General features: G+C 46.2%; 1 protein-coding gene across 1 annotated transcript in view; it reads left to right on the forward strand.

Annotated features, from left to right (window-relative positions):
- Window positions 1-12,542: 12,542 nt before the first annotated feature.
- Window positions 12,543-22,153, forward strand: part of ATP1A1 (ATPase Na+/K+ transporting subunit alpha 1) — a 32,578-nt gene continuing 22,967 nt past the window's right edge. Inside the window, exon 1 of the mRNA XM_059058221.2 lies at window positions 12,543-12,922. Coding sequence (XP_058914204.1) covers window positions 12,911-12,922 — 12 coding nt within the window. The 5' untranslated portion in view covers window positions 12,543-12,910. The remainder of the gene's footprint in view (window positions 12,923-22,153) is intronic.

Genomic DNA, 22,153 nt, shown 5'->3' on the forward strand with positions numbered 1-22,153 from the left:
TATATTTTTAAAATATTCATGTTGTATATCTCACCATGAATAAGCAAATCATGCTATTGCCATAAAATGGAATATTATGCAGCCATTAAATAGTACTTTTAAAGAAAAATTTAAGATTATGGTAATGTTCATTATATAATCTTATATTAAAAAACAGGATAGAAAACTGCATATAGAGAATGTCCTTCATTTGTGTTTTGTTTAAAATAGTGATTGTGGGATTATGAGTGTGATTATGGGTGAGTTTTATTTTCTTAATTATATAAATATTTCTCTATAATTTCCATATTCTGTTCAATAAATGTCACTCTTATAATCAGAAAAAAATATTAAAATGCTCAGATATCTTTTCAATAGAATTTAATTTGTCTTTAAAGTATCTTTAGAGCTAGGTAGGGAATAGATACAATTTTTCTATTTTAAAGTGGATATACTGAGGTGTCATGAAGTACTCTGCTTCAAATCACATAATTCATGACAGAGAACTGGAATCTAAAAGAGAAGCCAGGACTTCCCTGGTGGCGCAGTGTTTAAGAATCCGCCTGCCAATGCAGGGGACACAGGATTGATCCCTTGTCCGGGAGGATCCCACATGCTGCAGAGCAGCTAAGCCCATGCGCCACAACTACTGAAGCCCACGTGCTGCAACTACTGAAGCCCACACGCCTAGAGCCCGAGCTCCAAAACAAGAGAAGCCACCGCAAATGAGAAGCGCACTCACCACAGCAAAGAGTAGCCCCTGCTCGCTGCAGCTAGAGAAAGCCTGCATGCAGCAACGAAGCCCCAATGCAGCCAAAAAAAATTTTTTTTAATTGAAAAAATAACAGAGAAGCCAATCTCTTGGGTTTGTATGAGCTCCAGGGCTGGTCTCTCCTCGGAGCCTCTTGGTGGCTGGCTCTCGGGGACTGCCTTCCTCTCTGCACTGACAGCACCTGGAGGAGACCCCGAGGCTGAGGAGAGGCTCCCCTTCCCTGGGTCAGCCCTCTCCAGCCTTTTGCCAAGGGAAGGGAAGATCCTGAAATGTGTCTCTGGATTACCACAATTTCCATATAACTGGATCTACCTGGTTGAGATCATTTCAGATATAAATGCTATCATCAGCAAAGGCCAACATTCCATGTTTTAAATTACTGGAAGCCTAACTTTAGAATCATTGTGCTATTCTCACCTTGAACACCTCTTAAGAACAGGGACTGTGTGTATTCTTTTCCAGAGTCTCCTAGGCAAATTCCTCATACAGTGATATTACACTTGCCGTGGAATCTTTCTAAATACTCATTAACTCATTGACCATCAGCCTTGGAACATTGTACCTTGAGGGCACCAGATCACATTCAGACTTGGTGGACAGTAGGTGCAATACGCAATGTCTTATTACCATGTGCGATGACTCATTCATCAGTGTGGGATCTCTAAATTTCCACTTGGAGAAGCAATAAATCTTATGATTTGCTTTCAGGTGGCTCTTTTTTTTTTTTTTTTTCTGAAGGGCCAAATGACAGCTATTTCTTTCCTTTGGTTATGGATCTTGATAAACAAACAAAAAATATTGATTACCTGGGCTCACCTATAAAGATTTGGCTTCAACTGTGTGCCAGCAGGGCCCAGGCACTGGTCTGTTTGTTTGTTTGTTTTTTAAATCTTCCTTGATAATTCTAATGCTCATCCAGGGTTGAGAACTACTAATTTAAACTCTGAATCTTTGCCTCTATGATATATTTAGTATCTCTGATTTATCTGATGCCAAGTGTTTGGTCAAGAATGCAACATCCAATTAGAACACAGATTCCATGGGTAAGATCAGATTTAGGACTTTCCATGTGGTTTCCAGAAATGTACTGCAGCAACAACCAAGTAATTTTGGATATTTTATATTTGTCTAACACCCCAGTACCTTCAAAAGAAGCACCTAGGAGAGGCGTGTTTTCTTAAATCTATAGCTCAGTTTAGGGAGAATGACTTCTTTGCAATAGTGAGTCTTCCAATCCGTGAACATTATTTATTCTTGCATTTATTTAGGTCTTGTATCAGTCAGGGTCCAGTGAATTGCTGAAAACCAGACCAGTACTTTGAACGGAAAAATTTTAATATAAAAAATATTTTACAGCTAGTAAAAAGGTGAATAACTATTCAAAAGGGTAGACGATGCCTCTAAGGGGTACAGAAGGAGCCACTGCAGAGAGCAGCTGTGACCTCTGGGGCAGGGGGATAGCGAATGTGAAGATACTTGGAAACTTAAAAGGACCCCCTTAAAAGGGGCTCTTCTTTGGAGGTGTGGCTACCATAGAAACATGCAGTCCACCAGTGATGGAAAAACAGGAGGGTGTGAGCTACAGCTGAGTTGTAGGAATAGCCTGCCACTGAGTGGAGGGGAAAGTTGCTAGAGGCATGGGCTGAACAGCTGGTCTCAGGACTTCTGTTATGATGGTAGAAGTGGTGGTAATGGGCAACAGTCACTCATTCCCAACCTTAGGGGGGAAATGTTCAATATTTCACCAGATCTGTTTTCTTGATGTTTTTAGAGGCTGTGGGCAACACCCAGGCAAAATCACAATATGGTTCTACCACAAAAAGGCAACCTTTTATTATCAGTGGGGTATGATTTATGGTAAGAAGGGCAGCTTTAAATAGGAAAATAAGGTTACCAAAGAAATCTCTGATCCCTGCATTGAGAAAGGTAGGAATTTTGCTGCTATACCAGCAACTCTTGCCCCCAGGGCACTGGGGCTTATAGGTCCCACCAGCCCCCCTGCAAAAGGGTCTAGAATCAGTACTTCACTGTCTACCACCACTATTCCAAAATGTGGGGATCTGATTTTCTGTATACTAAGCATGATCCAGATGCAGGTAGATGGAGTTCTTCTGATTAGAATTTTCAGAGGAGTCAGGAGGAGAGGCTGCTCTGTGGAAAGGCAGGGCTGTGGGTAGCTGGATGTTGTAGCAGCAGAGAGAGAAACAAGAGTGGGCGAAGGAACAAGGAGATCTGAGACACTGTCCATTTGGCAAGAAACAGGAGAGTAAAGAGACAATAATGCCTCAGAGGCTATAAAATATTAGTGATTCTAGATCAATATCAAAAGAGCCCTATCAGACAGAAACTAGTTTTGAAGAGGAAATTGGAGCTTAACTGCTTCAGGACAGAATATGGTGGATGAAATAATCTTATGGCACCTTTTCAAATTTAGGCAAGTGCCTCTTTATTGGATTAAGAAAAGAGATCTGAGCCAGGCCAAGGGAGCAGAAGGGAGCCTGCTGGGAGTTGGACCAGGCTCCTGGAGGCTGCTCTGGCTGCCTCGGACACCCCAGTCGGCCTCCACTATCTGCCCAAGCCTTAGCCCAGCTCCACTCCCAGGCCCTTGCCCCCATGCTACTGCCCTCCATGTCCTCTTCAGCATGCTCCTCCATCAGCTGGCAGAAGGAAGAGAAAAGATGGCCATGGAGTGGAGCTGGTCACCCAGCGGCCCGAGGAAACCCCATACAGATGTGATGCAGAGTCCAGGAAACTGTCATTGGACAGAGAGCAGGCTTCCCAGGAAAGGAGTTAGAGGAGTCTCATCCTGAGCCTGGGACCCCTGCAAGAGATTTTAATTTAATTTTACCTTGACACCATTCAAGGCTTCCTTGAATTCTCTCAAATTCAGAACAATAGTGTGTGTATTTGTCTGTGTGTGTGTGTGTGTGTGCGTATGTGTGTGTGCATTCAGACGTAGCTCCATTGAGACATGAGTGAAAAGAGGTCAAGTGAGATTTTTAAGATGAACCTATATGAGTACCCGGAGCATCATGGAAAATTCTATTTTCAAAAAGCTGATCCTTTAAATTGCATGTTTTGGATAACCCTCAGTTCTTGGTTTGGAAGCAAAACATCTCTGTCCTTAAGTAGATGTTTCCGAGTTGTCCTAAAGCTAAGGAAACAGCATGGTGTAGTGGAAAGAGAGGGGGCTGGGGTCTCGATTTGACATTAAGCAGGTGGTTTGTGACCCTGGGAAAAGCACATGCAGCCTCACAGACTCAATTCCTCTGTAAAAGAGGAGAGCAGACCCGGTTATCCGTGGTGTAGAATTCTCATTTCATAAGCTCAGTGTCTCTTGTAAAACTCAAACTGCCTGCGAGTGAGATTTCTGTCCAATGCAGAGCTCCCCTCCCAACTCAAGCATCCCATGTTGCCTGAGCACGGCTCCTAATTGTACTCAGTTCTAGACATTTCAGATACAGGGAAAGAGACCTGAAGGAAAGTACAAGGACTTGCTCAAGACCACCCAAGTTCCCAGCATTCTGTTTCCTTTTATATCTTGTCCTCGCCAACCATCCTGCTTGACACCAGCTGTGCTGTGCACGAAAACAGAAGGTGAGGCTGTGAGTTGTATGCAAAGCTAGTGACTCTTTTCCTAGCATGCGGGCATCTCAGGTCAGGGAACTGGACTGCAACCCCATTTGTGCTGCTTGATGGTGCCTCCCTTTGGGGAACAGGAGTGGCTGGCAACCGTGAAGCCTGCTGAGAAGGGCAGGGCATGGCATCCAACCCATGGATGGACACCTGATATTCCTCCCAGGATGCCCACCCCTCTTTCCACTATTTGAGGAGTTGGAAACACTCAGCCTCCTGAATCCTCTAAGAGAGCAAGGTGATTTCAGTCATACATATTTCTATCATGTGGATGTCCAAACAGGAAGACAAAGAAAACTGGCTTTTCATTTTTTGTTTTTTGAAGGCAGCATATGACCAGGAATGGATGAGACCAACATGACTGCTTTCATTCTAAATGTCTGCATTTAGAATCTACCTAAGAAATCTACCATGCATTGAGGTAACCTGATAGAAAACTGCTTTCACTATTCAGGAATTAAGGTTTCTGTATTGTGCATGGACCACGAGCTTGCATTTAGAAGGACTTCAGCTGACACTTCCATATCTGTCAGGAGACACTGATGAGAACCAGGTGGGCTGCTTCAAGCAGAATTCAATTACCCAGATGGCAACTGTTTCTTAATTCAAAACTTTAACATCACTTTTTTTTTTTCCTTCCATTAGGAAAAAAGAAAAGGGGGAAGAGAATACATTGAGTTTGAGCACTCTGGTTGATAGGGTTAAAGGCATGAGAGGGAAGTGGATCCCTGGGCCCCCCGAGCTCCCTGCAGATCCAGCCTGCAGCATGGTGCCTGGCAGACTCAGCTGCTTTTTCCAGGATCAGGAGTGATGGCTCCGAAACACAGCATTCTCTTGGGCCTGTTCTTAGGAAGAGGAAGAACTCTCTCTTGCCAATTAGCAACTGCATTAGCAGTTGGTTTCTTTTGTTTCTTTCTTTGTTTCTTTCTCTTTCTTTCTTTCTTTTTCTTTCTTTCTTTCTTTCTTTCTTTCTTTCTTTCTTTCTTTCTTTCTTTCTTTCTTTCTTTCTTTCTTTCTTTCTTTTTCTTTCTTTCTTTCTTTTGTTTTGGTTTTTGTTTTTTTAAGTAAAAAGGAAAAAGTAAGAAAAGGCTTTGTTGGTTTTAAGTTGCACTTGGAGACAATGCTTTCTTTTTCCCAAGGAGGTTGTGCTGTATCAACCCCTGCAGTCCAGAACATGGATAGTCAAGCTTCTTATTCTGAAGGTGAAAATTTCTCCATGAGGCCATGCTTTAGTGCAGGGCTTATTTCCCTGGTCCTCACCTGTGGTTTAGTGATAACTAGACCAGTTCAGATAGGTGGAGTGTTGCCCTACCCTTGCTCACCTAGCTCCTGCACTCTGTACTCTGGTTTCTGCTACAAACTGGCTGTGTATCTGCAGACAGGCCCGCTGTTGGATACAGGAGGTCGGTGCGGGGAGAGGAAAGCCAGCAAAAAGCAGATTCTGTTCTCACTCCCTCCTCCTCTAGGCAAATTTTCATGGATGCCTTCATCCTTCCTTGAACCTTGTTTCTCCCAGGCTGAGTAGGAATTTGAAATCAAGACAAGATCATTCCTTACACTTTTTGAACAGTTACTATGTGACAGGCCCGATGTTTCCTTAAGAGTATCATGTCAATTGACTCTCACGGCAGCCCGGTGATATGGTTACAGAGAAAATAGACTCAAAAGCTTCATGTGAGGAGGAAGATAAAATTGCTTGAAGGAATTATTCGATTGGGAGCCTGTTATTGGATCAGCTGTTTTGGGTCCACCCCCTTAAGCATCATTGCCGCCCCTCCTCACCACCTCCGTCATCACCACCCCACCAGCATCTCCACCCTGCCTCTACTGCCATGCCCACTACCAGACGCGAAGTGTCAAAGCGACAGAGTTGTCAAAGAAATAGTAAAGAGCTGAAATTTGTTGACACGGGGACATCTTTTATTTGAACTGTCTCGACCACGGAAGCCAAGTTATTCATTCATTTGGCCTCTTACTCTATCGTCACTATCCTTTAGATTGCTGGTCCTTATATGTGAGATGGGGAGCCAGGCAGCTTAAATTTTCTTTAGTCAGTGGAACTGCATCAAGGACTGGTCTCTAAGGGAGACGCAAGAGGAAAGAGATATGGGAACATATGTATATGTGTAACTGATTCACTTTGTTATAAAGCAGAAACTAACACACCATTGTAAAGCAATTATACTCCAATAAAGATGTTAAAAAAAAAAAAAGAACTGGTCTCTGGGAGAAGTGGAAGCCAACCAAGTCCTTGGTCTGTTTGGAATTCGGCATAGCAAAAAAATATTAGGAAAACTGGGTAAACTGTTGGTACCGTCCCTGCAAATTGAACCATCTTCCAAGGTCAGAGACTTGTATACTAACAGATTGTTAAAATTATGTCCAAATCCCAGTTTTCCACTGTGTCCAGCAACTTGAAGTCCTCTGTTTGGGAGAAGTGGTGAATGATTGGCATTATAATGGGGATCAAGACATGCATGTGTGTACACAAAAAAGGAAGAAAATAAAATTAACATGCCATCTCAGAGCTATATGGGGAAACGTGGATGTCTTGAGATTCTGAATTCAATAATACCATCAGAAGAGCTTTGGTAAATGCACTTACTGTGAAAGCTTATCCCACGGTTCTGGTACTACCAGGGGAATATTTCCAAAGCACAAATCTGATCATGCCACCTCCCTGCCTAAAATCCTGCAGTATCTCCCTGTGGCCTACAGGATAAAGCCCAAGCCCTTAGAATGGGCATCCAAGTCCTCCACAATCTGGACCCTGCTCACCTCTCCAGGCTTATCTCCTGCTGCGTTCTCTCTCACAGCCTACGCTCTGGTGATTTTAAACTACTGGCCACTCTTCCAACAGACTAAGTTTGTTTAGGTGCTGAGGGTCTTACCCATGCTGCTGCTTTTGCTTGCATCCAACCCCTGCTACACAAACACATACACACATGCACCCGCACGAGGCTCCACTTAATGAACTCCCACCCATCTTTTAATATCCAGCCAAGGGAGCCTTTCCAGCTCCACAGGCAGAACTGACCACTTCTTCCTTTATGCCTCCATGATATGCTGCATAGATATAGCACCCCTCACTGTGTTGCTAATATCTCTTTGCGTGTTTTTCTTTATGCCAAATGGTGAACTCTTTGAGGGTAGAGAATGCATCTTGTTTGTCGTTTTATGCCAGCACCAAACACCATGTTAGGCTCAGAGTAGATGCCCAGTAATGGCTATTCTTGGGATTTTTCTGTTTTGTTTTGTTTGTTTTTTGCATGAAGTAGCTCTTACTTCTGTTAAACAGTGTAGAGTGCCAGAGGTAGGGGTTGGAGAAGGGAAGAAAGAGAGGGGACTTTCTTAGGGGCTTATCAGTAAGAGTATACATGTAGAGGTTACCCATCAACCACCACATGGCAGACTCCAGAGTAAAACCTAAGCTGTTAAAAATGAATTGAGCTGGTTACTATTTTCGTACCTGACCTACTTTTGGGTTACTTTCTACAAAAACTCCCAGACTCTTGTAAATGAACCAAACTACTTTTGTATTCTCTCCTATTATGGTGGCTTTTCACTCCACTGAAGGGAAAACCTGCACAGTCCCTGAAACCCAATTTTAGTGCAAAGTCATCTACGGAAGAGTGCTGTTCTCAGTGGAACCAGCTTTCACAGAACTTTCTCGATTGTTTTTCCATGCAAGATTTAAAGGCCAAGAATAGCAAATCTATCTACCCCAATGGTAGCATTCATTTCCTTAGTGCTCAAACTGTATTTCCCTGAGAACAAGAAGGGTTCGATGGCAATTATCTGCTGCCTCTTCTCTGCCTTCAGCTTGCCCATGCTGGCTTGTAAGCCTGCCTGAAGCCACGTCTCTACTGCCTGGGCGCAGATAGGACTCTGGCAATAGACTATTTTAAGTTCCAGATCCCTTGTTTGTTGCCATTTAATTTTTGTTTGCAATGCCCCAGTGGTTGTTGATTTATAGAGAACAAGGGATGAGTTTTTACATTCCAGGATATTGTAAAATTTAATAATGTTTTGAACTGGGGTGAGGGGAGTAGCAGTGTACTGTGGGGAGAGTGCTAGAAAAGAAGACTCAACCTAACTCTGAATTTCAGGACTCAGTGTAAAACACCTGGGGAACAACTTTATAATTGTTTCATTTACAAAGACTGCTATTAATAAGAGAAAATTATTTAAGTGACAGTTGTATTAAAGGAATGCTGAGGAAAAGACTGAGGACTTGACTCTGTGTGTTTAATAACAGCCTCCAAGACAGGGACCAAGAAAACGTTGACTTTTCTAAATATCCAGAGGCAAAACCTAAGGGCTTCAAAAATCATTAACAGAAGAAAATATGTTTACAAGTATAGTAAAAAGCTTTTATAGGGAGTTAAGAGATGACTGGAAAACAGTCACGGAGGAAAAGTTTCAGGGGTCAGAATTCTTTAGCTGACAGATTTCTGATGGTCAGTGGTCTACCTAGAACTGTGCTTTTAAAGCAGGAGGTTAATATGTCTGCTGCTAGACAGGAAAAAAGAGATCTGCAATGGCGGGATAGACATTGGCTAGGAGGAACTTTGGAATGGTGACAAGGGTTGGCTTTAATACAGTGATAGTGGCAGCTAAGTGGCTTTCTGGGGTACCAAGGGAATGGTAAAAGATAAAGATGCACGCTTAAGATTGTTTCCATGCAACCTTTAGTGCAAGCTGGGCCAAAGAGACTTCTGTCCTTCCAGATCCCTAGCTCATTGATCTCGCAAATGTTTGCTTCCAATGGAAAATGCTAACTTCATGTAGGTTCCAACTCTTATTCTAAAGCCCTTAATTGCAATGGCATGTTTATTCATTTCAGCAAGTACTTACTCAAAGTGCTAGCACACTTGGCTCAAAATACTGACTTGCATCATATTTTTCAGACATCTGCTGACTATTCACAATGACTGGGCCAACCCACCGTGGTGTGTCAAATCCTCCTCAAAGCCATCCACACTTGGCAGCCTTGAGGGCTGTAAATGCTGAGTCTCTGGACCCATCAGTTTAATTGTTTCCCAAGCTAGGAGCTTAATAAGAGCTGATAGAATAAGAGGTAGATAGAATAGAGAGGCAGCATTTGCCCCACCTTCTCTTCTGGAAGTTTCTTTTATCCTCAGCACTGCTCTGGGAGTTTGAAAAGATGCACAATAGTTCTGCCAGTGTCCTGGGACTATCCAGTGCCGATCACTTCCTGGGCCTCAGTTTCTTCATGTAAAATAAGGGGAATGTTTGCTCTCCAAGGTTCCATTCAGAAATCTCTTCCAAGAGGAGGAAAGAAGCCTGTCCCCCCAAAAGGATATTTCCCCCTTTGGTCACCTATGTCCCAAAGCATCTCTCTTGCATCTGAGACTTCTGCCCCTCAATTCTGGCCACAATGTCCCTTTGTCTTAATTTTATAGGCGTGTTCAGGGCTCCATAGTACAACCCGGCAGGCGTTCTTTACATCATTCTTTCCCATAAAAAGTTTTCAGCTCCTGCTTCCTTATCATATTTTTTCCCTTCACCTCTTAAAATTTGTCCTCAACACCTGGCAATAAACTTTACCCCTAAAAACACCCCTGAAAATTGCCCAGAAGTGCCTAGACCATAACACTTGGCTGCAGCATTTGTAGAAACATCAACTTTAGAGGAGTAATAGCAAGGCCCTTTCTGATTGATATTCTGACCTGTTTTTGTTGAATTATGTTTCTTTCAACAGGACTGCAATGAAAAATGGATTATCAAATGACTTGAAAATGGAATGGGATTTGCCTCTAGAGGTGGAATCAGGTGGGTCAGAACAGTGGTGGAGGAGTGTTTGTTGATCTATGTCAGTCATTTTTATAAAAGAAATGGTTCTCTGCCTCACGATGATGCACACAGTAGACTGATGAAGAGTAGGAATAGACAGAAAAGGCTCCTGCCAAGAGGAGAGGCACGTAGAAACCCTCTCTCTGTATTTGTGAGGACAGCCATGTTGAAAGCAATTAGTATTCTTCCACCAAAACTTCCTTGGTGCTATGCTGAGAGACCACATTTTACAAGCAGAAAGATGGGTTCCCATCTTGCAATTTTGAGGCCAGGCTCCCCCATTGCTAGCTGAGTGGCCTTGTTAGAAGAAAGTCCTCAAACCTCCAGTTTCCCATGCTGGAAAATGCAGCTAAAGCCTTTTACCTTTCGGACTTGTGAGAATTCTAGCGGATTTTATATGTAAAAGTACTATGTGGAGGCGAAAGCAAATTTTGGATTTTAATATTTCTTATTTTTATGCCTTTTCCCCTCTCTGGCATATAGCTAGAACTTTGAGGTCCTCCTGAAAGGACCTTCGGTAATCTTCAGCTACCAAATGAACAGCTGTAGAGACCAAGGGAAATGCCTTGATTTATCAGGTTTATGTTGTTGAATGGGGAAAAAAATGATAATTTTACTTATGAAGGGAGGAAAAGGTGATCTGCTAGCAGGAGAAACCTACATTGTTCAGACTTTTGTTTTCTACATTTTGTTGTTGTTCTTGCTGTGCTTTTTCCATTCAGACCAGTGCCCAAGGGATAATGAATCTCAAACAAGCTGAGAGATCTTTAGCAAGCAAAAGCCTCCTACAGGTTAGCGGTAATGGTGGATGTAGGGCATGTAAATAAAGCATTTCCTAGACCCTTGGAGACAGAGCCCTGATAACTCTTCATAAATTCCTTCTGTTGAATTAGCAGCATTGGGAACACTCTTCTGGATTTGGGGCTTCTTTCCCAGCAGTCACGAATTTGAATTCAGTTGGCAATTCCTCTGCTCTTCAGGGCCCGCACTGATTTAACCAAGCTTGAAGGTCGCTGGAGGAGGCACCAGCCCTTAATGCATTCTTGGGCAAGAGTAAAGAAACAGTTTCTTCTAAGAAGGAACAAGACTTAGGCTAAGGGTCAGACTGATAACACAGTTGCTACTTTTTCCCCCTTTGTTTTTCTTTCTTCCTTCTCTCCTTCCCCGTTTCTTTCAAGTTTCGCATCTTTACTCCTGTTAAATTAATACTTGGAGTTGATAGGGCCGGTTTTAACTTGCTTAGGATGTTAATGTTTTCCTTGTTTCTAGTCGGAATTCCCAGAGACATGGAGTGACTTTCTCCTGCAAATCGTGCTTTCCCAGAGTATGCTTGACTTCCCCAAAACACTGTTAATAATACTTCGCTTTTTAACTGTAGGAGACCTTCAGCCATTGCAGCCTCTGGAGAAGCTGTAATGGGAGAAAGCCACACAGCGCAGCCAGGCCAGGGCCCTCTGGGGGGTTCCTGGACTCCTCACCACACTCCAGGCCCAGGTCCCTCACAGTACCAAAGGCTGCGGTGAAACAGGCACTGCTGTGCCAGGTGGGGGGCAAGGACAGGCATGAGACAGGCCCTCAAACATCTCCTCGGAGGAACCCCTTTTGCTAAGGATATGCATTCCCTTAGGTTTCAGTTATTCCTCCCCCCCAAAATGAATCCCCAAACTGGAAAAGCAGCTTTCATTCACACAGTAGCGTGAATGAATTCTTAGCAGGCCCTTTGGATTATCATTTGGGGGTCTTGAAGCAAAGGAGGGAGAAGGCACTTGGGACCTTCGGCAAGGCCAGCTCAGGCCCTGTGGGGATATGGATAACGGGGATACCAAGACCACAGGAGGCATTCGGGAGGGCACCAAGAGGCTGGCCGGGGAGGCCATCGCAGGTGGGCGCGGGGGCCTGGACTCCGCAGGGGGGCGCAGTCCCTCCTGCGGGCGCTGGCTGCAGGCACATCCGACCCCTCACCCCCATCCCGGTGCTTCCCTTAGTCCCAGAGGAGCTTTCCGATGCCCAGAAAGGCCCCTCCGCGCAAGGTTTCTGCCCCGGGTCCGCGGAGATTCGGAGACCCAGTTCGGTGGACGTCCCCGCACCCACTGAGGACCTTGCGTGCCCTCCAAAGCAGGCCGGTCACGCAGGGCGGCGGGAGGGGGTCGCGGGAGCTGCATGGCCGCCGAGTCCCCGCTGCCCAGCCAGCCGGCTCGCCCGGGAGCGGCGCGGCCGCGGCCTCCCGGGACGTGGGCACACGCGCCCCAGGGCTCGGCGCCCTCCAGCCGGGAGCCCCGACCGGCCGCAGCCGGCGCGGCCCCGGCCTGGGGGTGGGGCTTGGGGCGGGGGCGGAGCCAGGCCCGCGGCCGGTGTCAGGTTGCTCCGGTAACGGTGACGTGCCGCGGCGTGGGCGGGGCTAGCACGCAGGTTGCATATTTTAGGAAGTGAGGAGGAGGCGCGGGCTTGAGCTGCGGCTGGGTCTGGGGCGCAGAGCAGCGGCGGGAGGAGGCGGACACGTGGCAGCAGCAGCGGTAGCAGCCCCGGCAGCGGCGGCAGAAAAGGCATCGGCCCGAGCCGCCGGCCGTCTTCCCTCCTTCCCGCCCCGCGGCAGCCCTAGCTCCCTTCTCTCCGCTCCCCCGGTCGCGCTTGCTCGGCCGGGAGCCGCTCTCTTCTCTCTGATTCTCAAGCAACAGGACCCGGCGCGGGGCACAGACCACCGCCAGTATGGGGAAGGGGGTGAGTGTCGGGGGAGCCAGGGGAGGGGCACGGGGAGCCCTGGAGGGGAGGAGGAGGAAGAGGAGGAAGTCAGGAGGGCGACCACAGCCAGCGGGAGGCGGAGGAGGAGGAAGCGGCGGGGCGCGGAATGGGTTGGCAGAGCGGCGAGGCTTAAAAGACGACGCACTTTGGAAATGGAGGAAGCGCAGTAATGAGGGGCGGGCGGGGGAAGGGAGCGCCGGGGGGATGGAGGGCGGCAGCGCCGGGCAGCGAGCAGACCCTGGAGAGGGGCTGCGGGCCCTCGAGTCCGAGCGCGCCCGGGGTCCGGGGCTCCTGGAGGCGGCGCTCGGGAGCCGCGGGCCCGGGAGGAGGAGGGAGGACGGCTGCTGGGCGGCCCCGGCAAGGAGCGGGCCGCCGGCGGCATCCCCAACCCGCTCCTTCCCTCCCTTCCCCCCTCCCTCCCCCCTCCTTCACCTCGCGTCTCTCGCCTTTCTTTTTTTCTCCGCCCTTCTTGCCCCGAGGAAAGGCGTGCTCCTCCCCTTCCCCTGGGGCGCTCTGCTCGGCCCCTTCCCGGGCTGCCGTTCCCGCCGCGGCTCCGGCCCGGCGCTGGGGGGCTTGCGACGCGGGGGCGGCCTTAGGGTTCCAGGCTCCTTCTGGAGGCGCCGGGCTTAGCCAGTTGCCCGCAGGGGCGGCCGCCCTCTCCTAAAGGAAAAAACTGGCTTCCCCTTACTGTAGAGCCGGTCTGGCAGGCTGGTGCCAGAAAGGGTGTGTCTCTGCCCTAGGATGGCCTTTAAGGTATACTTTTGAGAGCTTTAATGGGCCCCTTTCCATAAACATGGGATGCGCTCGGGGCAGCTGGAGCAACTGGAATGGTTATCTTACTGGTGGGGAGGGCGTGTGTGTAGATTTTTTGGAGGGATGATCCAGGAAGGAGCACAGGCTGATCCACCAGGGTTTCCGGGTACTATAAACACGAAAAAGGACGGGAAGCCAGGGCAGTACGCGGTAGGAGTGCCGACCTGCAGAAGAGGGGTGTTCCCGAAGGAACGAGGGGGTCCCCTGGGCAGGAGAGGCGAGCGCTGTGGGGATACCAGAACGATGGCTGGTTCCTGCATTTCTGTAATTTGGAGCTGTGATAACCCGTAGCCACAGCAAGAGACTGGGTGCCAGACCCCAACGGGGCCAAAGTCCAGTCGAGAAAAGTTTATACAAAAGAACAATCAGAAGTGTCAGTTGATGGGATAAAATGACCAGGTCAAGAGAATACTGGTAGGAGAGAATCCGCTCCATTTGTGTCCAGGGCTTGCACAGTGCCTTGGCGGTTAGTAGGTCTTGAAGGTTCTGAGGGCTCCTTGGTGTCGAGTGAGTGATGGGCGAAGAGGGACGGTGCATTCTTTGGGGACTGTAAGTGGATTTTGAAGGAGGTCATTGAAAGGCTTGGACCTGGTGGAGAAAGTAAGAAGTGGGAATGCACATCTTGCATCTTCTAAAAGCACAAAATGTGGAGGGCTGGCTCAGGTCAAGTAGCTGAAAAGAGCTGAGTGCCAGCCTCTGTACTTTCAGGATGAAAACTGGGTTAGTGGCCTGTGCTTGTACCACACTATCAAACCCTAAGTCATTCCAGTAAACAAGCTCTTTAAAGCTCATTTCTTTGTCTCTTTCTCCTCAAAAAAAAGTTTATTTCTTGATCCTCACATTACTGACTGGGGGCCTGTAGAGATCGTAGATATGTACCCGGGGCCTAGGAAGGTGAAGTGATTTGCTCAAGGTCAAATGGTTGGTTAGTGACACACCAGACGTTCCTGATTCGTGAACAGCCTGTGGTCTCCCAGCCAGAATACTCACTCACTCCTTAACATTGCCTGATACTCAGAACTCTCAAGTTATTTTTCAGAGGAAACTGGGGTGTTTGTGAGGCTGGATTAATGGACCAGAGAGATGTTTGAATAACTAAGTTATGTCCATAGATCTGTATGTCCCTTTCGTAACCACACACATGCAGAGTGGTGGTAAAGAAAGCGCAACATACCTGGGTCGTGGAGGTTCAACCTAGATATCTTATGGATTTTTAATAAAATGTCTAGTGGCTGGCAAACATAAAATTGCATTGTAACTGGTTAACACAGGCTGATATGCTGCTTATCTGCTGGGTTGTAGTTAGTATTTTGGGTACTCTGATAAATTAAACAAGGGGGTGGTGGCGTTGGGGGGGAGGGTGATTCCCCTGGGATAAAGTTACCCCTTTGTCCCCAGTGACTTAACGTGATAGTCCAAATGTTCAGAAGAATATTTTATGCTCAAATGTTGGGATTTTTCCACATGGGGATTAAAATGTGGGTGGAGTGGTGACTAAAGCCCTGCTGATAATTGGTTAACCAGGAAGCCAGTGTTGGCAGCTAATTTTTAAGGTCATTGTTAATTTCTTCCCCTCCCCTTCCCATTACTGTTGGGAGCCCAGGTTTTGACGATATTTCAGGTGATTTTATTTCTCCTTAAAAATCGATCTCCTAAGCTTTTGGTAAAGAAATGGAAGAACAGCTCCTGCTGAATCATTGCTGGATGAAATAGGATTTTGTCCTTTTTTTCATACTGGGTGTTTTTGCCAGTCACTTGGCTTAAATCCACAGCTAGGCCTACCACCCACAATCCTTTAGCTCACCAAAGGTACGCAAGAAACTTTCTTTTTTCTCAAGTTTACAAAAGGTGAGGGGAGGGGGATGTCACCTGGTCCTTCACTGCAGTTCTCCATTGTTTGAACATTAACTTAGTTACCTAGAAAAGAAACCATAGTTTATGAGTAGTGATTTAAAGAGGAGCCTGGAAAAAGGTGCAGGTGAAGGTTGTACAAGGGATACAGATGTCAGCAGAAATCCTGGTCGTATGGTAGCACTATCAGCTGCCCTCTGGGAGCTCAGCTTGAAAGTGTGACTAAATTCCCTCTGGCTGCTTAGAGCTAGTACTTTAGACTGAAAACATCGCACGGCAGAGTCCTCAGAGTGGAAGGTTGCCCAGGCCTGGCCCGAGCAAGTGGAGTGGAGTGGTTACTGGAGGAACTGGTGACTAGCCCTAGGGACAGAGAAGAAGGTCGAGGATGCATCACACCGTTTGCCCCTGTCAAGTGTTCAGTGTATGAGTGACGAACACACCCCCCCACACACACCCCTCGCCTTTCTGTACCCTGCTCTGAGGGTGTATTCTCTTTGGGTAACTTACTGTTTGTTAATTTGTAGTTTTCTCTGCCAGTAAGTTTGTAACACTCTGGTGACTCACCTTTAGGTGGGAGGGTAGGAAAGGGGTAGGTCTGCATCATACGTCTGAGAAGATTGAGAGTAGGCTAAGCCTGACAACCCCCGTCCCCAAAAGGGGGCGAGGAATTTTTTTAAATCCAGTGAAATGTTTATTCAGGTGAGGAATAAAACTTAAAATATTCAGACCCCTGGCAGTGTTATTACTAAATTGCACTTAAAAAGTGAATTCAACATTATAAAACCCAATAGATTGGGTACCCATCCATTCTCCATCCCAGAACCCTTCTAAAGCATTGTTTTCTGATTATTTTAGCAACAAATGAACAGATAAGTGACTTTCTGTTCAGTCAGGCTATGTTCCTTTTGGGTTTTTTTTTTTTTTTTTTTTTTGGCTGCATTGGGTCTTCGTTGCTGCGTGCAGGCTTTCTCTAGTTGGCGGCGAGCGGGGTCTACTCTTTGTTGCGGTGCGTGGGCTTCTCATTGCGGTGGCTTCTCTTGCTATGGAGCACGGGCTCTAGGCATGCGGGCTTCAGTAGTTGTGGCGCACAGGCTCAGTAGTTGTGGCTCGCGGGCTCTATAGAGCACAGGCTCAGTTGTTGTGGCGCACAGGCTTAGTTGCTCCGTGGCATGTGGGATCTTCCCGGACCAGGGCTTGAACCCGTGTCCCCAGGCGGATTCTTAACTACTGTGCAACCGGGGAAGTCCAGGCTATGTTCTTTCACATAGTATATCCAAACTTAAGAATGAAAGAAGCTTTAAGGAAAATAGTTTTCGAAGGATTTTGTATGGAAAAGTAAGTAAAATTAGTTTTCTTTATTTAAAACAGAAAGTTTATTAAAGCCCTGAAGTGTCAGTTTCTCATCTGGCCCTTAGGTAGAATACTCACCCAAGTGAAAGTCACCTGTGTTCCCTTTACAGACGGTACAGGGCAAGTGTGAGTGACAGCTGTTGTTGGGTTTTTTAAGCATTTGGCATTGAGAGATCTAATCTCTATCAACTATGGGTTTTTGCTGTTCGTCAGTCTCAAGTCTTTTCAAAACTAGAAAACAGGTTTTTCTTCCACCTGGAAAAAAAAATACTGAAGATTGAAAAGAATGGGAAATATTGAAGACTATGAATTACCCTCCAAAGGGAAGCTGAGTGGAAGTGTCATTGGACACTGCTGGGATGCTGTTGAACGAACGGCATCTTCGAGTTCTCGTTTACTTTCACTTTCCAAGTAAAAGGCTTTACGTTTTTAGAGTCTTGGTCAAAGTCTTGTGAAATAAAATGGGCTTTTCAGGCCTCTGTGAGGGACAGGAGGGTGAACATTTGTGCTGTGGTGCCGCCTTCTAGTCGCCCAGGGCGCTCTGCCAGCCAGCAGGCCAGAAGAAGAAACACGAGTGTCAGATCAGATGGGCTCACAGTAATCAGAGTTGCTGCTTTTGGCCAGCAAAACACTGGGCAGAATGTCTCCCCATCGCTGCCAGAGCTGTCCAGTTTTGGATTCCGCTGAAATTACGTGTCCAGTAAGGGATAACGTGAAGGACAGAGAATTATAAAATCCACTATTTTTTAAAAACTCTCCTTCGTTTATATATTTTTGGAAAAGGAGCCATAACCAAGTCAGGTCTGAACTTTCTCACGTTGCTATGAATCGAATGTGTGTGAGAGGAAGTGTATTCTTTGGCTGTAGTCATAGAGAGACTGTTCTTTGCATATGAGTCACCTCCTTAGTTGCGCTTAAATCTGTCGTCAGGAGTCCACAAGCAGTTCTTCACATTTATTTGACTAATGCTTCAGATAGCAGATTCTGTCAGTGAGAATAGAGGCACCCCACTCTATCCCCCCAACCCACCCTGCAGTTTTTCTCTCTGGTTTCATTTGGATCCTGAGCCAAGGGAATTTTGGCCAGTGGACCCCATTCCTTAGTTCCTTTGTGACTTTACAATGGATTATATCTGAACATTAATTATCTCTGTACCTGGTTTTATTCAAACCCTGTTCAGTAACAGCTGTTAGATGTTTTTGGTTGGTGATCTGAAAAGTTGATCCTTGATGGCTTGTGTTTTTGTCTTTGGGACCCGTATTGTTTGGGGGCCTGATAATCAGTGTGTTAAGGTTTTGTGGATCATTGGGACTTGGTGCCTGGTTTATCTTTCCAGTTTCTCATCATGGTGAGGGCAGGGCCTCACGCACCTGGGGTGTTTATCTTCTTGTGTTTTTCCTTTATCCTCCACATGATGCTTCCATGGTGCCCTATTTGTTTTATTGGTTTCAACTCAGGTGGCATTTCTCTAGGGCCTATCACTGTCTTTGTTCTCTTCAGCCCTGCAGCTGTTTTACTTCCCACCCTAGGCTTCAAGGTACCAATTGAGGAGTGATCAGGACTTATTGGAAATTGATTCAGTCCCCTTTTAATGCTTGTGCTGGTTATTAAGCCAGGGTCTCTCAAACCAATAACTTCTTTTGAGCAGCACTAGCTAAAGAGTGGTCTGACAAAATGATAGAAGGCATGAGGAGGGCAGCAAATGGGGGGAAACGGGCAGAACATTTTAACTCTTCATAACCCAGGTACCTAATGTAAAAGTAGAAAACCCCATTGAAAAAAGTTTTTTTTTTTTAAAATAACTGAAAAAGCGTATTTTTAAAGAGGTCGTAAATCTAAATTATATTGATTATTTAGATGTTTTAGAATCGTTTTGAATGATCATGGATGTATACTAACTATTGCAGGGAGGGTGGGCTGGCAGGCTCATTGAAATTTCACATTCAGGCGGATTGGGGGGGAAGGTTAAGCCTTGTTCATTTTAGGCTGAGGGAACCCGCTGGCTAGAGCTGGAGCTGTTTTCTTTGCCCCCTGCTGGCTGATGGGCTGCAGCCCAAGTTTGGAGGGACTGAGCTGGGCTCACAAAGAGACCCACTGCTTTGGCCTGGCTACTTGATATTCCCCAGCTCGGGGCAGGTTTAGGTGAGTGAGAGGAGGACTGTGAAGGCTAGGTGTCCCTCGGGTCACGTCCTCTTCCTTCTCTGCCCTAAATGCTGCTCTGGGCTGCAGAGCCCGGCAGTGTCACGGCAGTGCCGTTCCTCTTTCAGCCGCAGCCGTCTCCAGCCTCAGCTCCCTGGCTGGAGAATCCCTTGTACATAAACTAAACTACTTAATCATTTAGGAGCCATCGGAGGTGTGATGAACTGGGATTGGTCATGTCATATCTTTATAAGTTTCAATTGACGATGAAATTAAAAATGCCCCAAATGAGGTGGTTGTTTTTTTTTTTTAATTCATAAAGACTTTTCATAGTAAGTGATGAGTGGCAGTGATTTACATGTTCATTAAAACCAAGTTATAATAACCTTTTTGTAGTGCTTTGCAGAGTACCTTCACGTACACATTTGTATTTGATAATGATTAATAATATATCATCCCAGGGAGACTGGAAAGCCTACCGGCGCCCCCCTTTTTACACAAAGGAAAGATGTAGCCCAGACTAGGCAGTGCCTCTAGGCAACCAGTGAGGATCGGAGACCATCCCTCCAACTTCCTGCTAAGGTGGAATTTGCCAGTCGGGTTCAGAGGTATCCTTTCTACAACCCTCTTGGCCAGCTTTGAAATGCGCTGCATTTGGGGCTGTTACTTTTACCCTCCTTCTGGCCCCTCCTGATAGTCCAAAGCTTTGTCAGTTTTGGAAACAGTGCTGTTTTTAGGTGTTTTGGTTTTGGATTTGATGGCAGCCCCTTGATTCATCTGACTATCAGAATGCCTCTCTAGAGTCTTTAGTAGGTACACCAAGTGTTATTCCCATTTTAGGCAATGAGGAAACTGAGGCTGACTGTTCAGGGTCGTCTAGCTGGCACATGGCAGAGCTAGAATGACTTGGGACTGACTTAACTACCATCCACAGTCCTGTCCAAAGGGTGTGGACATCTCTGCTTCCAAGTACCCTCCAGACTTTATCAGCAGCAATTTCTGAAGTCTGAAGACCTCTGACCTCCTGGCTGGCCACAGGGTGTTGTGCTGATGTGGTGGGAGCTGTGGCCAGACATCACACTGCACAGTTGAGAAAGCCTCTAAGGCCTGATGGGGGCCAGTTGAGATGGGTCCGAAGGCCTCGGGGCAGTTTCAGCTTAAGCAGACGTCAAGTGACTCACCTCTAAGATGGAAGCTTGTCTCCTAAACTCATTGCACCTCCTTTGTGTGTCTTTGTAAAAATTTTTGGGATGTTTCTCTGCACCTGTCATATCCGCTTCCCACTCTACCCCCCTTTAAATTGTTAATTACTGAAGAAGAGGAAGGAGCATCTCCAGCTCTAGCAGGCCTTGCTCATTGTAAGGATTTGGTCTGTGTTTTTAAAAAAGTGAACATTGGGGCCTCAGCCCTGGGGGCTGAGAGTGGGCACCTTCCCAACGTTGCACACCAGCCCCCACTCTGTGCGTAAATTCACAGACAAAGGTGAATGGATGACAACAGAAAACAGTCTTAGAATAGTGGGAATCAGCAACTTTGCACAGGAAGCTTTGGGAGATGTTTACTGACTGTAGACTCCCTGAAGTTGGGACAGAATTGAACAAATGAGGAGTTTGGTGCTTTGGAAAGTGAAAAAGCTGCTAGTGAACTCTCTTCTCCTCTATCAGGAGAAGTCACTGAAGTGAATGACGCTTTTGCAGAAAATCCAGGGCTTGTCAACAGATGTTGTTATGAAGATGGTTGGCTGATCAAGATGACACTCAGTAACCCTTCAGAACTAGATGAACTAATGAGTGAAGAAGCATCTGAGAAATGCATAAAATCCATTGAGGAGTGAAAATGGAACCCCTAAAGAAACTAGTTTGAAACAACTAAAAAAAATAAATAATAAACAAGCGCACCTTGCTCCAGGTTTCAACCTTGGTTCCTCCTGTCAAGAATTTTCTCACCCCATCTCCTGAGCACCCTTTCCCTCTACTCAGATCAACTGGTGGCAAAACTCATAGTGAACCATCGAGAGGATGAGATCCCCAGGAAGCACAGGGCGAAGTAATGACACTTTATTTTAGGCTGTGTCACACTGGGCAAGCCCCTGCCCTTGTTGTGACCTCCCACTTCCTAAATTAGAATGGGAAAAACAAATGTTCACAAGTGGCCCTTTTGGGGGTGGGGGTATGACAGTGGCCTTGAGCCTCCATCGCACGCTTCCCATGCCTCAGAGACCACACAGCGGTGCCCAAGGGTGCTGTCGCAGGGAGCCCAGTCACTGCCCGTCTTCTGTGGAGGAAGGAGAACTGACCTGCATTTCCTAATGGAAACAGTGGGAATTGTGTGCCCAGAGGAGTGGGCAGGTCATCGCAGTAGATGCGGGAGACCATATTATGATTCCCCTTTTCATGACCTTTGTTTTTCCCAAATGCTTTTAAAAGAAATAATAAAGAAAATGCCGTCTACCCAATTTTAGGTTGTTCCCTGTCCTACCCTGCACCACCGCACCCCACCCAAAACATGCACACACAGATTTTTTTTTTCTGCTTTGAAACTAGTAATTGAGATTGGTAGGGACTCCAGTAATATTTGGTTCCCATCAAGATAAGCTAGTGTTATTGTTTTACTTGTAAGGAAGCACTGAATTGCATAAGCTGCCTGGTCTTCTGGACATTGCCTAGTGAAACAATTAAAATCGTGAAGGAGAAGAAGTATCACTTGTTAGCACTTCCCCTGTCTCTTTCACAGATATCCTGTTTTAAATCACCACCCCTTATATGCCGTGAAGGGATGAAGAATGGGGAGGGTTATTAGGGGATCTTGATTTCCAGCTACCTTAACCATTGATAACTGAGAAGCTTCAGGCAGGAGATCTGTTCTGTAAATGGGGATAAAACTCTGGAACATGTCCAAGGTCTAGCTGCTCCAATAATTCTCTCCCCCTCTTTTGGAGTGGAAAATATTGAAAGTCAGAGAATAATCAAAGCCTATAGGTGGTGAGGCAGAGGGCTTTTAACTCTGATTTTCATATATTGAAATTAAATATGTTTTAATGATACTCAACTTGCTTAG

The sequence above is a fragment of the Kogia breviceps genome, chromosome 1 (assembly GCF_026419965.1).
Source record: "Kogia breviceps isolate mKogBre1 chromosome 1, mKogBre1 haplotype 1, whole genome shotgun sequence".
Lineage (NCBI taxonomy): Eukaryota > Metazoa > Chordata > Mammalia > Artiodactyla > Physeteridae > Kogia > Kogia breviceps.